Source organism: Varanus komodoensis, unplaced genomic scaffold, assembly GCF_004798865.1.
Source record: "Varanus komodoensis strain SLA01 unplaced genomic scaffold, ASM479886v1 scaffold6_4, whole genome shotgun sequence".
NCBI classification, from domain to species: Eukaryota; Metazoa; Chordata; class Lepidosauria; order Squamata; family Varanidae; genus Varanus; species Varanus komodoensis.
In genome coordinates this window covers 5,800,034-5,816,675 of record NW_025336347.1, presented here as the reverse complement: position 1 = coordinate 5,816,675, position 16,642 = coordinate 5,800,034, and the positions used below count along the sequence as shown (strand labels likewise).

Below are 16,642 nucleotides of genomic sequence, written 5' to 3'. Positions count from 1 at the left end.
AGCGTCCTCCTCTCTGATCAATTGGTTTTGATGGACATTCTTCTCTAAGCATGGTTGCAATTTGTAATAATGGAGTTAGTGGTGCTCCAGGAGATGTTCACAGTTTGGGATATTTTCTTATAACCCAACCCATATTGGTTCTTATACACAACTATACTGATTGGTTGTTTTGATAGGTCCTTGGTCTTCATTATGTTTTGTTCAGACATGCTGCCCAGAAAACTCTGCAGCCTTTAATCTGACATCACACAGCCCTGAAATTGCATGCCAGTGGACTCCATTCAACTACTTGGAGGCAGTGGCTTGCACCAGAGGCATGTCACAACAGTGGGGCTGAATACTCACCCAGCCAACAAGTTCAGTTGTGTTTACTTGACTTTTGTGTCGCCTTCGCAAGTGTTGTATATCTTGTATGCCTCAAGTAACAGCAATGCCACTTAAATCTATTCAGGTGCAGGTTCTAATACAAAAAAGGTGAAAAGTCAAAATGGGGCGAATGCCTCTGGAAGGCACTGTAATGGAAGCAACTGAATGTGCAGACAGAAGTTCAGGGGAGAGGAAGGGCAGTGTGGTGATTTAAAAGCGGCAGAACTAGTTACACCTGCACTGGATGCTGAGGCTGAGTGATGGTGGTAGAAGCAATAGATAGGCCTGCAGTTCCCTGGCCTAGGTAGGTGGCAGCCTCTCCTTGCCTGGGAGCCACAGCTGGTCCCTCTACTGCTAGGTTATCCTAGCTGGCCACAAGTCTGCAGTGACTTAACCTCATCCAGCAAATAGCCATCATGGCTCAATAACGGCGTACATTCAGGCCCTCGTGGTCCAGGCGTTACATGCCGAACATGTGCTTATACCACAAATGCAATTTAAATGCACTCTGGTTCAGATTGTTTCAGCTCACTTTCAGCTTTGATCGTTACCACAGAATGCAGCTGGGAGAGGGAGAGAGTGACTCCTTAATATGAAATTCCATCAAAGCCTCTCTCATTTAATTCTGGCTCCGAGTCAAAAACTGCTGAGATCTCCATAATTTCTACCCAGTTATAAACCAATGGCCTGTAACACCCTCCCAATAATTGCTGGTCAGCCAGCTGTTTCTCGCTGTCTCTCTGGGGTTTTATAAGTGTCACTTTCTGGCTGGCTGCCTTCTTCCTGGGCAGAATAAGCACTAAAGGTAAGTCTGCTTCTCTGCAGCAAATTGGAATCCAGAAAAGATATTCTGGAAGAGATGGTCACCTGACCTCCCATCAGTGTGGCAGCTGGTTGCCTCGCCATCAATTTCTACTTTGATTTTTAAAAAATCCTGGCATTACTGTTGGCTATAAAATGCTGGTATTGACTCAGTTCTTTATTATATTTTGTGCTGTCCTTCTTCTAAAAACTCTGGTTATTATAGGCTTCTTCCTCACCCTCAGCTCCTATTTTATCCTTTCGACAATCCTGTAAAGTTGGTTAATGTAATAGTGGCTGGATCAAGAGGGCTGAGTGAGCTTTGTTTTGACCAGAGCAAATCAACATCCAATAAAAACCGCTGTCAGGCAGACTACTGTCTTCATGTTGAAATCTGTTATTCACCTACCTGGAATAAGTGCTACTGAAATCCATGGGACTCAGTACTGCGTAGACGTGTATAGCATTGCACTGTACATTACTGAATAATTCAGATACTAATAGCAAGCTATTTAGTCTGTGTCAACTGCATTTTGATTGGAAACTTTTGAAATCAAGAACTGCCACATGCTTATTGGATTTCTAAGATTTGTGTGATGGCTAACATTTGGACTTTCACATTTATTTGTATAAGGAGCACATCAACCTTAGATCCAGCTGAAATTGTGTGCGAGTCAGGGGGAGTCTGTGTTGAGGGAAAACTTTAATTGCATGGTTCTAGCCTTTGTTAAAGAACCAAATGGGGCAAACTTTTCCATTTTAACAGCAAAAATGAAAGATGATGGGAAGGTGAGTTCCAAAGAAAGATATACATTGTGCTACTATTTTTCTTTAGATCCCTTGTAATCGCTCCCCAAACTGCTTTCCTTTTAAAAATGAATGTACACCATTACAAATGTGGCCATTTTTTAGTAACATTTTCTCTTGTATGCAGGCAAAAAAGTAATTAGATTTCTGTGGAGTAATTGATTTTGTTTCTTCTCCCCTTTCTGAGTGTGGGATCAGAAGGGGGAAAAAAGAATAAATTACAATGTATATGTTACTATGATTTATGCTCCGGCTTATGTATCTTGACTATTTCTTCATTTTCCTAACATAATTAGAGCTGAGCTGATGCCTTGCATTTATTTACATCACTCTCTCTTTTCTGCTTCTAGGCTCTGCTCTTGAGGACTGTTTTTAAACTGAAGGAGAATTTCAAGCCACCTTTCAATCTGTTTGGACTTGCTGTTTACAGACGAGGAATGGAGAAACCATTAAGCACAAAAGGGATCACACTGTGCCTGCTTCTCTTTGTATTAAGTTTGGCAGCAGCCATTGAAATACCGCTTTCTGGTAAGTTGTAGCTATTTACTGAATGTTCTCATACTGGAGAACAGATTAAATCTTGCCAATGTGTTGTTTCTATTTTGAGCTTTATTATGCTCTTGCATGGCCTTTTGGGAATTCATATGTGATAGAAATGTAAGTTTGCTTTCCTCTCTGGACTGGTCCAGGGAGAACAGTAAACTTGCATGAACAGCATGTCATAGTTATATGCTTAGCCCGGCTTAGCATTCAAATGGCTCTCATTCCACCAAAACTTGTGGTGAGTCTTTGTGTTCTGATTTCCAAGTGTAGAGCAGGAGTCTGGTGAAAATTGGTTCAGTATTCCAATATAATGCAGAAACCTATAGAGATTATAATAACAATAAAGTTTTTATAATCATTTTTATAATACAGTATTTCTTCAAATATTCCATCCAATAAATGAATTTACAAATATTATTGCTAGTTTGAGGATACTGTTATGCAATGATATTTTACTTTATTGTATTTTTTCATTGGCTTTCAAGATAGTAGTATTCTGAAGGGGACTTATACAAATGCAATTCAGTATAACAGTATCAGTATCAAAGTACTTTAACCCTGTTCAAATAAATTTCAAATCTCATCAGTGCTAGTATCTTTTATGTAAAATCCAGGGAGAACAAAATCCCCCTAAAAGAATCCCCCTACAGATCGTAGAATCATAGAATAGTAGAGTTGGAAGGGGCCATGAAGGCCATTGAGTCCAACCCCCTGCAGGACACCACGGATTTAGATGGATTTAACCACTTGGCAGGGAGTTCTGAAGGGAAGGACCGCTACCAGCAACACTCCTCTGGTATGTGTCAACTTGGCTCATCTTAAATGTGGGCCAATAAGTCCATGCAGTCCGCCCCAACCTGGTGCCATCTGGAAGTTTTGGACTACAGTTCCCATCTGCCCTGGGCAGCTTGGTCGGTGGTCAGCAGTGATGGCAGTTGTAGTCCAAACTATCTGGGTGGGCTGGCATAAAACGTCCAAAGACCACTTTGGATTAAGATCTCTTAAAGCATAGCAGGTATATATGCCCATTTAAATAATATAGACCAGGAGTGTTTCAAACTACGTATGGAGGTCAAAACCAGCCTGTAGATTGGACCAGAAATGCTCTGGAAAGCATAGCTGAAGCAGCACTGGTGCAGAAGGAGACTTCTTCAGAAGTAGCCTCACATACAGCACATACGGCAGTCTGCAACTGGAGCACACGCAACTGAGGACAGGTCTGCTATCTCCAGACAGGGTTGCATATGACTAGGAAATGTCACATAGAAGCATGACTGGAATCCACCAATGATGCCTAAGTTTTACATCAAAGCTTCTTACTCATGTCTCCATCAGATTGCTATCTTCCTTTTTTTGGTTTTTAATGAAGATCGTGCATGTTTCATGAGTATTTTTTACAGTGTGCACATCGATTGTGAATATTTTTGAAATGTGCACATTCCTCTCCCATTAATTAAAGCTTGTTTGTTTAAATGAAATACATATTGAAAAGTATTCATTTTCATGCACATTTTTCAAATGTATACAGGCAGTCAAACACATTTTTAGTCTGCGGAAGACACTGCAAACCTGGCAATGTGCAGACTTTCATCATAGATTGTATTCAAGTCCTTGTTCAGTTTGGTGTAAAATGGGTAACTGCTAAGAAAAAACAAATTGAAACAAATGCCTGATACAAGCCCACAACCGATTTCCAACCAAATCTGGGAAGAGGCACTGCTGGGTACCTCTTTCTGCACAGTCGCCAGTGGTTCCTGGTAGACCTACAAACTATGGATCTGAGCTCTTCAAGGATGTCCAGTTCCATCCACTACCAGCTAAATCGCCTTTCCTCCTTTTCTACGAGCAATTTTCCATTCTGGCCATAGGTACTTGTGCAGCAGATGTTACAAAACATGCTATGAATCATCATGTAGTCTTGTCTGAAGTCTTTTCTTGGCAGAGAAGTTGAAAGCCATAAGCCGTTGAAAGCTGTAAGCCATCCAGAGACGTAAGTGATTGAACGGCATACAAATTTTATAAATAAATGGAGAAAAATGGAAGGTAAAATGGAAACTAAATCCTCCTTCCACAGTTCACCTTTTTTTATTTTATTTTATTTTATTTTATTTTATTTTATTTTTGCTGCACCATTCTGCATCTCTGTGGTTACATATATATTTGTCTAAATTAACCCAAGCAGGTGCTTACAACCTGAACAACAAGCCATGAAGACTAGGAATAGAGAGAGGGCATCTAAATGCATGGAGTGGCATTGAAACATTCCTCTTGCGCTTTCATTTCCAGTTAGACCTTGCATTGCTGCATCTCGGGTAGAGGGCAGTGCACTGCCTCCTCAGATTCCTATTGCCTTCTTTTACTACGCAGAGGAATGCAAGGCATCAGTCAACACTTGCATGTCCCTTTGCAAGGATAAGATACCTGCTGCCTAGTGGTATCATTGTTGTAAGCCGCCCCGAGGCTTCGGCGAATGGGGCGGCATAAAAATGTTTTAATAAATAAAAATAAATAAATAAATAAATAGTGCCTTCTATTAGCCAATGTGCCATTCCAGCGACGGCTTGGAGGCAAGGCATTGGGAATGCTCTTCTGTCTGATTTGGATAAGAAGACACAGTGCACAGCTTCTGAACGTAGCATCACTGAGTATAGGGATGTGTAACCCTCTTTTACATGGAACAGTCTCAACCAAGGGAAAAATACCCTCACCCTCACCCTCATTGTTTCTTGCTGTTACAAGCCTCTAAGTCCATTTTTTACTTCAGGCTAAATGTTCGGCCCAGGCAATGCCCTTACAACGAGCTCCGTATTCCAGCTCCAGTCTTCCTCTGGCACCAAGTGTGCCCCCTGTTATATCACTGGTTGCTTGAATGGTTTATCAGAGCCTCAGTGCTTGCACAACCTTCCTCTAGACGGATGCCAAGGTAGCATCTGGCAGAACGCAGCCATCTTCTGATCTTCACCAGCCAAATAGGGCTATCCCACAGAAAGCTATTCCCTTGCTCCTCAGCTTTCTCTGAGGCTACATGCTAATCACTGGGCCTTCCTCCTCTCATGCCACAGACTAACTCTGATTCAATGCCTGTCATACTCTAATTTGGATTAGTCTCCTAAATGACATTTCCCACCTGCTCTTCCACCCCCCCCCCACAAAAAAAAACAAAAACACAATAATCAGCACAGGAAAAATAAAACAAAAAATGCATGAAACATGTAGGAACACATATTTCAGCAGACAACAGACAAGTCTAAATGGCAAGATCTAGAATCTAAATGCTTAACCTCCAGGGGGAAAGGGGAGTATATTCCTTTTGCAGAGTCATATGTGAACTCTCCAATAAACCCCAGAAATAGATTCTCATTGATCTGCTCTTTACATTCAACCATGTTCCCAGATTCTTTGACCTTTCTTTGACCCCACATTTCCATTTGATTCTTAATTTTTGTTAATGAAGCTTTTTTATGGTTTTAATAAACATGAATTATATTTGGCTATAAACAGGCCGGGCAAAGACTGGTGCCATTGGAGATGCTGAAGATGAGATGCCATATGGAGCAGCAAGATACCACGTTCTGTAGGAGCACTGAGTTTTCTGGTTCACTGGGCTTAAAGCGTTTCTAGCCAGTACCCTAATATCCATCCCTTTAATTTATAACGAAGTGGTAATTCTATTATGGTCAATTACTCTTCAGGGCGCAATTTCCATTTTTATAGTTTGGTTATGTGAAGATTCACAACACTTTAATTTCTTCAGGATAATAAAAAAAATGTAAATCCATGAAATAGATGATTTGCATAGCACTGGGGTCTACCATGGAGAATGCATGATTTGAGTGAAGATGCTGCTACTTCCTAATGAGAAAAATATGTTGGCATCCCAAGCGATGGAAGACTTTGGTCAGGGCACAACATCTCTTTTTTAACTATAAGTTTAGAGGCCAATGTAGATGTAGCAAGTTGTAGTAGCTTCTGACCGTTTAACTCTATTTTGTTTCAGACTGTTTTATACTGGCTTCTAAGTTATGTAGCGAACCCATATTTTTATTGTACTTCAAGAAGTTGCAAACCACTCAGAGCTTCAGCTATTGCTCAGTATAGAAATAAAATGAAAAAAATGAATAAGCCCAAGGAAAATGATCTTGTAGTTCTCATTGAGATACTTGAATAGTTCCAAGATGAACTGATCTGATGTACATTTCCCTACCTAATGCAAACATTGGATCCTATTTTATTTAAATAAAATGAAGTATAGATACATAAATCTTAGCTATAAATATTGAAATTTCCAGTATGTACTAGTGAAGTTTTTGATTTGAAAAAATACCAAGATATGTCTAAAAATATTTTTGGATAGGAAATAAGTTCAGAATTGTTTATTTCGGAATAAAATGTGTTCTAAAACACACAATTTGCATTTGATTAAATATTATTTAAATGCAAATTGCTGACTGGGTTTCTTGAAATAATATATGGTAATGAAAAAGCAGAATGAAGTGGCTGAACCTATATGAACAAACAGACTGATTCACCCATGAAAAATTCCTCACCAGATTGTGCTCAGGCTTAGACTTTGATGAATATCACTTCAAGAATGGAACTGAACCACTGATATGTTTTATTCCTTACTCCAGGTCAACATATCCTTACATCATTCCTCCCTTCCAATCAATATGTTAATAGTTTTGTTACAGTAGAACAATGGAGTGTTCCGAAACAGTGTTGGTACAGATGTTCATGAACATGCATACGCACAATGCAATTCTTTTTCCACCCAGTTTCCAAAATGTAATAAACCTGTGATTTCTGTGTGGATACAGATAAGTGGATTGTTCTGTTTTGTAGCTGCAACTGCATCATAGGTTTTTAGTACTCTTGGTACTGACTGGTCTAGTTGTTTGTTCTTGGTGTTTGCTGTCTGTATGAATTTGTGCTCTTTTCTTACCATAGCAATTTTTATTACATGGGATTTTATTATTGTAAACCACCTTGGGAGGTTGCCTGTTCTAAAAGGCAGCTGGAAAATATTGTAAACACAATAAATAAATGAATGCAAATCCAAGAGGCCATGTCCTATTTTCATGACAACTGAGTAGGATATAAGGAGTGTCCATGAAGTGCAGTCCTCTGGACATTTCTGAACACGTGCTGCAGTGAGACACCCCCACCCACTACTCCTCATTTTTCCTCACCAGGGAAGTCAAAGTCCCCCATCAGTTTGCTCAGCATTCAGTCTAAGAAGAGGGGCCTCTCTGATCCTTGGCCCCTCTTGCCAGCCTTATGCTTCTTCTCAGCGAATGTAAGCAGACACTCCCTCTGCCTCCCTTGTGCTCCACTCCAAATAGTGGAGCACAAGAGTGGAGTGGAGCAGTGTGCTCCACTCCACTCCAAACGGCCTCATTCAGAGATTCTCACAGGGCTGTTATAATTGGGAAGCTTCTCCGTCCGCCTGTTTTCCAGCTCTCAGCTGGGCCTTGTGGCTCTCATGCCCACCTAGCTTTGTGAATGTTAACTGCCATGAGAAGAGAATGGAAGATTTAAATGCCTGCTAGAATAGTGTTCTTTCTTCAAATCGGAACTGGACAAAAATAGTCTGGGAAACAGCAGTTCAGTTCTTCCTTGTGTATGGTTCCATTTTGTGATGCCAAAAGCAAATTGGGCAATGGGTAATAAGGTGTTTTAAGAAAGAGAAAACAAAATGCTTGTGCATGTCTGGAAGCTGTGTTGAAATATATATATATATATATATGAGAGAGAGAACTAAAAAGAGACTGTTCCCATTACCATTGGTAACAGGTGAGGGAGAATTTCATTTAAAAACAGTGAATTACCTTAGCAATGCTCAAGCTGCATGGAGAACTGCAGTGGGAGACAGGCGCTGATTAGCTTCCGTGGCTGAAAACATTGGCTACATTTCTTTAAAACACATTTAATGTGAAAATGCTGCTAACATAGCAGTGCTTTATTGAGTAATTTGTATTTTTATGAAGGGATAAAAATACCTCTCTGCCAGGTTAAGAGTAGTGCACTTGTGTTTTCCTTCTTTCCAAGGAATGCTCCTTTTAAAAGGCACTAATCAGAAGTTGTCCAATCAAACCAAACTGAAATGAATGGGCATTGCGCAAGAGCACCACTTTAGGGTTCCCTTTGGAAGCAGAGTATTTCCACTACTTGTTCCCTGCCAGGTTTGTCTTCCCACCAAACTCAGAATATTTGCAGAGTCACTCTTGCCATTCTTTGTATCATTTTAGTATTTTGTTTTAGCTATTTTTAACTTTTAATGTTTTTTTCTGATTTTTCTAATATTTATTGTATTGTTTATCATTTTTATAATTTTATCCATTTTTAGGGATTGTGTAAACTGCCCAGAGAGCTTCAGCTGTAGGGAAGTATGGAAATGAAATTAACAACAAACACTGAAAGTGTGAAGACTGAAGGGGAGATATGACAGTGTTCTACAAGTACCTGAAAGGCTGTCACAAAGAGGAAGGATAAGTTCTCCCCCATTGCAGAGTGCAGGGCATGGAATAACAGGCTTAAGATAAAAGGCACCAGATTTAGATTAGACACCAGGAAGAATTTCCTCACTGTCAGAGCAGTACAACAATGGAACATATTACCTGTGGAGGTTGTGGGTTTCACACTTCAAGACGCAACTGGAGGCATTTGAGAGAGATAGTTTACCTTGGAGTTCTGCACTAGCAAGAGGTTGGACCTGGTCGTCATCTGGTCCATTCCAACTCCTATGATTCTATAAGAAGAGGCAAGATAAGGCAGTCCTTAACTCTGAATTGGATATAGAGTGGAGAAGACAATGCAGAGTTCTTAACCTATACAGTCTGCAGAAGCTTTGCTATAGTTGGATCATTGCCCTTCTTTCTGTTTCATTGCACTTTAGGAGCTATAGCAGTTTAGTTACTTACTGCTGGACTATTGCATTGTAGCGGGCTGAACTTGCCCTTGAAGCGGCCAGACCCAGATGGGTAGAGATTTGATTTCTGTAAAGTCTGGACAGGAAGTGCCTTGGAACTTTGATTGCTCCAATGATTCTTCCAAGGCTTCCCTTGGTTACTTCCACAAGTGTCTGATGACACTGTTGCGCCCTCCATGTTTTGTTGTTCCATTTATTTATTTATGGATTTATATCCTGCCTTTTTCCTACAAAGGGCTCAAGGCAGCTTACATCTTTCTCCTCCTCCATCTTATCCCCACAACAACAACCCTGGGAGGTAGGTTGGGCTGAGAATCTGTGACTGGCGCAAAGTCACCCAATTGGCCCCATGGCTGGGCTGGGACTAGAGTCCCAGTTCCATGCTCTTAACTACTACACCACACTGGCTTATGTACCTTTTCCTGTAGAAAGTAATGCAAGTTATACCACTGGCTTCAGATTGTTTTTTCAAGTGATCTAACTCACTTTATAACCTTTCAGTTATCATTTGTGTATCTTTCCCTCTACTGCATTGTTCTTGAGCATCAGCTTTTCCCCCTTGAAATAGTGATGGAAAACACACCTAAGCTTATTGGGTACTGTAGGTGGAGGAAGGCAAAGTATCCCCAAGCAGGGTCAGGAAACCCAAGATAGTATTGGTATTCAGCCAGTGAGCACACCCACCACCACTTGGTTTAAAGTAAGTACAGTTTGGTGCAGTGTTTCAAGTGATGGACCAAGATTCAGGATATCCAAGTTCTGGTCCCCAGTTAGGGCCAGGCAGTGAGTGATTCTGCCTGGCCCTACCTCACAGGGCTGTTGTGATGCTAAATTGGGGGAGCAGCAGATCACAGACACTGCCTTAGGTTCCTTGCAGGTGGAAACAAGGCAGAATATAAATGTGAAAAATATTCCTTATTTGGACTAAAATGCATTTTTGTGCTTCTTTTTTAATTGAATGTGTGGAACACGGCGACTGACAGATTTATTGGTGGAGTCCCAGGAAGTTTAGGGCTTGGCTCTTAACAGCTGTGAAGCCCTGTGTTTTCCACCATGTTTATAACAGCAAACTAGGATTGCCACTGGTTTTTTTTTTCTCATCTGTAGGAGCTGCATGGTAGGCTGTTGCAACATGTGCTATGAATTGCTAGACTGAATGAATTTTGCTGTTGGATTTGGGTGAAAATGTTGTTTCCATTCATTTCCAAAAATAATTTACCAAAATTTGAAGTTTTTATATTCAGGAAAGAAGGAACTTTTGAGATCTTTTTCTTACTCTTCTGAATGGATATCACAAAAAGCAGAGCAGCCAACCACATAAGAACCCTACCCAGACATTTATGCAAGTTTCAACACATGTAAAGTTCACACCCTCTTCTCTTCCTTGTGGTCATTTTCATCATTCAGCTATAAGCTCCTTGGGGAAGAAACCTTGCTGAAGACAATTTCATGGAGCTGACTATGTAAAATGTGGCCATAATGCTTTGAAATCATCAGAGTTGCTAACTGTATATCAATTTTTAGCAATAAGGAAAAATGGCCAGCAAAGATTCCTATTTTTTAACATTTGTACAAAAAACAGGATAAAGCTCAGCCTTCTCCCAGAAGAGGAATGATGACCTCCCTGATGAAGGAGAAATACAAACTAAAGGAGCAGGATGAAATGGATAGGCAAATGGTCAAGGATCTCCTAGTTCATTTGAATGAGTTCAAATCTCCAGGGCCTGTTGAACTGCATCCTAGAATCATAAAGAAGCTGCCAGAAGAAGTAGGATCTATAATCTTTGAGAAATCATGGAGGATGGGAAGTGCCAATTGACTGCTAATGTTGTCTGGGGGCTACAGAGCAGTCAGTCTGATGTCAACCCCTGGGAAAATTCTGGGAAAATTCTGGAAGACATTATGAAGTCTGCAAACACCTTGAAAGCAACACATTGATTACTAGAAACCAACATGAATTACGGCCATACTAATCTGCTTTCATATTTTGATTGTGTAACCTCCCTGATGGACTCTGGGAATGCTGTGGACATAGTATACCTTGACTTCAGCAAAGCTTTTGACAAAGTGCCCTACAATATCCCAATTAGCAAACCCTCCAAAAGTGAGCTAGATCAAACAACTATCAGGTGGATCCAAAGTTGGCTACACAAAGAGTGCTAATCAGTGGTACCTTCTCAAACTAGGGAGAGGTAAAAAATGGGGTACTGGAGATTCAGTCCTGGGTCCAGCTTTCTTCAACATTTATATTAATGATTTGGATAAGAAAGTACGGTGAACGTTTATTAAATTTGCACATGACACAAATTGGGTGGGATAGCGAATACCCTGAAAGAAAGAAACAAAATTCAGAGCAATTCTAAAAGAAATTCTGGAGGACTGCAGGACACAAAATAACTGAGCCAAGTTACAGGAAGCCAGATTCTGACTAGATATCAGGAAACACTTCTTGAGTGTTAGGACAATTTGACATTACCTCGCGAGGGTTTGGAATTTCCCACACTGGAGCATTAAAGAGGCAGCTGAAAGCCATCTGTCAAAGATGTTTTAACAAAGGATTAGACCCAATGGTTGTCTTCAACCCTTCCAACGCTGCAATTCTGTGATTCTCTGGTTTTACGAAAAATGAATAATGTAATGAAGTATTTTATAGTTTTTTTTCTGGCCGGGTTATTTTACTGATGCATTTATTATATTTACATTCTGTCCTTTCTCCTGCAAGGAAGTTTTCATAATCCTTGTCTCTATCTTATCCTCACAACAACCCTGTGAGGTGGGATAGGCTGGCAGCCAGTGACTTCCCAAGGCCAAAGACTTCTCAGGAGCTTCCTGACTGAGTTGGAACTAGAACCCACATCTCCCAGGTCCTAGGCCAGCACTCTACGCATTATGCCACACTGACTCTCAGGTGTGCCTTACCTGACCTTATTGCCTGCCTTTGTTTCAGTGCGACAGCTCCCAACAATCACAGAACAGTCGAGCAATCAAGTTGCATTCCCTTTCGATGAAGAGACTACCATGAAGTGTGAAGCTAAAGGGAACCCTCACCCAACGTAAGTGTGCTGCAATAATCTGAGATTAACTTATTTATTACCTCTTCACTCAGCATTTTCAACCTGCTGCTTAGCATAATTTTCTTTCTGTGAAAGCATATAATTCTCTAGCATCTAACCTTGCACTGGGAGCCCATAGGCCTTACTTCTACAGGTCATGCTGCATTTATCACTGAGTAAATATGGGGTGGGGGGACAAAAGCAGTTATGCAGTGCTGATGGGGTCACGTTTAGTCTCTTGGGTGCTTGAAAGTCTTCTATGAATGTTGCAACATTCCTAAAACCTGCCCCCAACACTGTGACATGCATCCTGGTTAGCACCGATGTCGAAAAATGCTTGCAACATGGACTCCATCAATTCATCCACAGTGTGAGGTCCTCCATGACCCAATTAGTACTGTATCCCTACATTTGGCCCACCCTGTAGAAGCAGCCAAGCAGGTTCTGACTGGCAATGTAACTTATACATCCTTTGTTTAACTGCAGCTGGAATAGCCTCAGAGTCAAAGTGACAGCAGCACAGAGCAGATCTGTTCTTGATGCCTTCCTTAGTACAGGTATTTTGGGGCTGTGTGCTTCTTCCTCAGGGCATTCAGTATAATTTGCATTCATCAGAAGATTTTTCCCAAGAGAAGAATCATGCTCCCTGGGTTACTCTTTGCCTCTTGGGGAGACTCAGGTTGAGAATCAGGTCATACTGCAAACTGGAGAGAAAAGAGCTACCCCAAGAAAATATTCCTCAAAGTCTGGGGCAGCACTGACTGGGATGCAAGTGGACAATGAACAGCAACAGAGGAAAGTCCATTTGGCTCCTTGACCCAGAATCTGTTTCCAGTGGATAGAGCTTAAGGGTGGAAAGAAATTCATTTCAGTTCATTTTGTACTTGGAACTGAATATGGACTCCAAGGCAATTTACAGTCAAAGGTCTGTGGCTTTGTGAGCTTGCAATGCAATTTCAGTACCAACAACAGCAAAGCTGTATTCAGAAATGCATATATTCAGAAAATGCTCATGAAAATGTGTGATGAGAGATAGGTTGCAACTTGTTACAGAGCCAGGCGGAACTGAGTTTTGTGGTTAAAATTGGGAAATCCCAAGTTCAAACTTGGCCAATCCACCCATTTGTTAGTTTGTTTATTTCTATACTGCCCCATAGCTGAAGGCCTTTGGCAGATTACACATCGGGTTACCCATCTGTGTGGCTTGCACAATTACACCTCCCTGACAGACCTTCTACTTCTTTCTCACTAGGTCTTCTTTTGAATAAAATCAATAGAGAAATGTAATACATAACCACAAACAGTACTCCAGGGCATGCTAATCAGACACTGATTTATATAGGGGATTTTTGGAGGAATGAAGACTTAAGAGTTAATGCAACTGGATGGTGGAGTTATTTGGAGCACATCCTGGCTCCAAGCTCAAAAGTATATGCAGCAACTCCAAGCTTCTGCACACATCACCACACACATCAGGGTGTGTTATGCGAAACCCTGTTTACCACACTATTGTCCACGTCCAGTTGCTAATAGACCCGTGGGGCAGAAGGAAGAGAACTGCTACCAACATCATGGTCCTTTTCTTCAGCATGCCTAATACTTTGGGGTTGGGATACTTTTGGCCAGGAAAACCGTTAAACCTCCTCTCACCTACCTCCCTTGAAAGCCAAAGCATCCCCTCCACATCCATTTTTTTTGTTCAGGAGGGAGCTATTTTATAGACTCTGATCCAAATGTCCACACCTTTTTGCTTCAGCTGTGATACACTGGATTAATTCAGACATAACAACTGATCACTACAGTCCTCTTTATAATCCCCTTTTCCCCCCAGTCATGGATCCAGGTTTCCTATTGTAAGTTTGTGGGCAGAGATTAAGCTTCCAGTTTCCCTTCCTGAACTTAATAGAAAATTGGCTAAAGTAACAGTGATAGCAACGCCAAAGCCATCATAGGAGTAGAAGTGAAGAAGAGCACATGGGCACAACACTCGTGCTTGGTTTTAAAAAGCCATGTTTTCCCGAGCTGAGATTGCTTGAATGAGGCCTGTATTTCCTATTTGTGACAGACCTCCTGGCTAATGCAAACATAATGCTGTGATTTATTTACACCATGCACACTTAGTAAATTATATGAAGTGTGTAATAGCAATCAGAGGCTAACAGCTGTCTACATGCCTTTTGCATGACATTGCCTTTTCTCTCCCACTATATTTTATGATGTCAACCACAGTCTTGTTGTTGACACATCTGACTAAAGTGTGTTGTACCAGAAGTGCAGTGTAAGCAAACAGTGTGAGCCATATGCATAACAACTTCCTTTAGAATAAAAGGTCCTACAAAAACTCTGCCAGTGATTCTGCTTCTCTAAACACATTAAAATCATTTAATAAGTGCATTGTGTATTACAATGGCATTGTTTGTCTGTTATTAGGATTGCAAATTCATTCATCCACAGCATAAACAGATTAGCAGTCTTAATATAACTAGTGTATGAACAGAGATGTCACTTTTTGAGGGTGATTAATGAAAAACCTATTAATAGTCTGATATGACTTAATTGATGGCTTAGAGCTGGCAAATTTATTAACTTGGACCATTTCTGTGACATCAGTTTTCCATCTAATGTCTCTTGCATTTTTCATTTTGTTTTCTACTATTCCTAAAAGAGTGATCAATTCATATTAGTGGTCTACAATTGATTCCACTAATCTCAGGATCTAGTGGTAATAATCTTTCATTAAGAATAAAGCCAATGGTAATAGGAAATTTTAGATTCATCTTACACAACCTTGTTGCACAACTTCAGTTGTGAAACAGTCAAACTAACATTTCGCTTCTCTCCAGCCCATGACTTTCTTTACAAACTGTTCAGCATTTTTGATACAGTGAGGCATGACCTGCTAGGACTAGTTGAAGGTAGAAAAAGAAAATGAAGACCAAATATTAGATGGCTGGAATCTACTCATATAAAGGGAGCCACAGCCTTGAACTTGGAAGAGTCACAGGCTGGACATATTGGAGGACTTATTGGAGGCCACCATAAGTTGGAGATGACTTGATGGCACATAACAACAGAACACAACCAACTAACCAAACATATTATAAACCTGTTTGAAAAAACAACAACAACAAATATTATTTGCACGTACAGTTTCACTTTTTAAACTTATGTAAATCATAGTACCATTATGATTACATGATCATGGAGTTTGCATCTCCTGCCTGATGACAAACACATTTATTTGGGGAAAATAACTATTTTGCAGCAGAAAAATGTAATAAATTTTGGGGAAAAAATAAGGTGAACACCTTGAACCATATACATGCCAGAGAAGCTACATCTTAACTATACTATTTTTTAAAAAATCCAATGAATCCAATGGATTCTTTTAACTTGCTTCAGGATATGTGTTTTTCTGGCTGTAAATGGGAGACAGAAAAAGCAAATTCGCTTTCCTTTCCTAGTTTGCCAATCCAGCTTGGTCTTGTTCACACTTCCACTAAAGTAGGGAAACCAGTCAATCACACAAGCTCTATTATGTGTAAATGATAGAACTTTTGGTTTGTTTTTGTGTCTACTGTCCAAGGTGTTCATGAAAAATTCCTCTCTTTTCAGCTTTAAATGGACAAAAGATGGGAAACCATTTGATCTTCTTGGCCACTCAAGGATAATTGCATCCAACAATTCAGGAACTTTTGTCATTAAGAACCGTGGCAACATAACTGTTTTCCAAGGAAAGTATCACTGCTATGCTTCCAATGATCTTGGCACCACAATGTCAGACGAAATTGAACTAGTAGTTCCAGGTGAGCATTCTGTGTTAATGCGTGTTCTAAGGAGCAAAAAGGCAACCTTGCCATATCAAACTGTGGTATTTGATTTTATGAAAGATTTTGTAGAGAACTCATAGAATACTGATTAGGGGAGATGGGGACTTGAAATGCACAGTTGGCTTCATTTGGAAAACTATGTGTTGTTGTCCTTTAAATGTTGGAGATTCCACTCTATTCACTCATTTTCCTGAAGGGATATTTAAGAACAGTTCATATGGAACCAGGACTTATTGCAAGATTCTCTGCAGCCGCACAACACTTTGGACCTTCTTCCTGGTATGGCAAAGAAGTCAAGGAAGGAGGAAAAGTGG

The 16,642-nt window shown here is 40.4% G+C and overlaps 1 protein-coding gene across 2 annotated transcripts in view; it reads left to right on the top strand.

Annotated features, from left to right (window-relative positions):
• Window positions 1-16,642, top strand: part of CHL1 (cell adhesion molecule L1 like) — a 246,242-nt gene that overhangs the window by 144,936 nt on the left and 84,664 nt on the right. For both annotated transcript variants that reach the window (XM_044451911.1, XM_044451910.1), the window contains exons 3-5: window positions 2,325-2,502; window positions 12,393-12,498; window positions 16,114-16,304. In XM_044451911.1, the coding sequence (XP_044307846.1) occupies window positions 2,412-2,502; window positions 12,393-12,498; window positions 16,114-16,304 (388 nt within the window). In that variant the 5' untranslated portion in view covers window positions 2,325-2,411. The remainder of the gene's footprint in view (window positions 1-2,324; window positions 2,503-12,392; window positions 12,499-16,113; window positions 16,305-16,642) is intronic.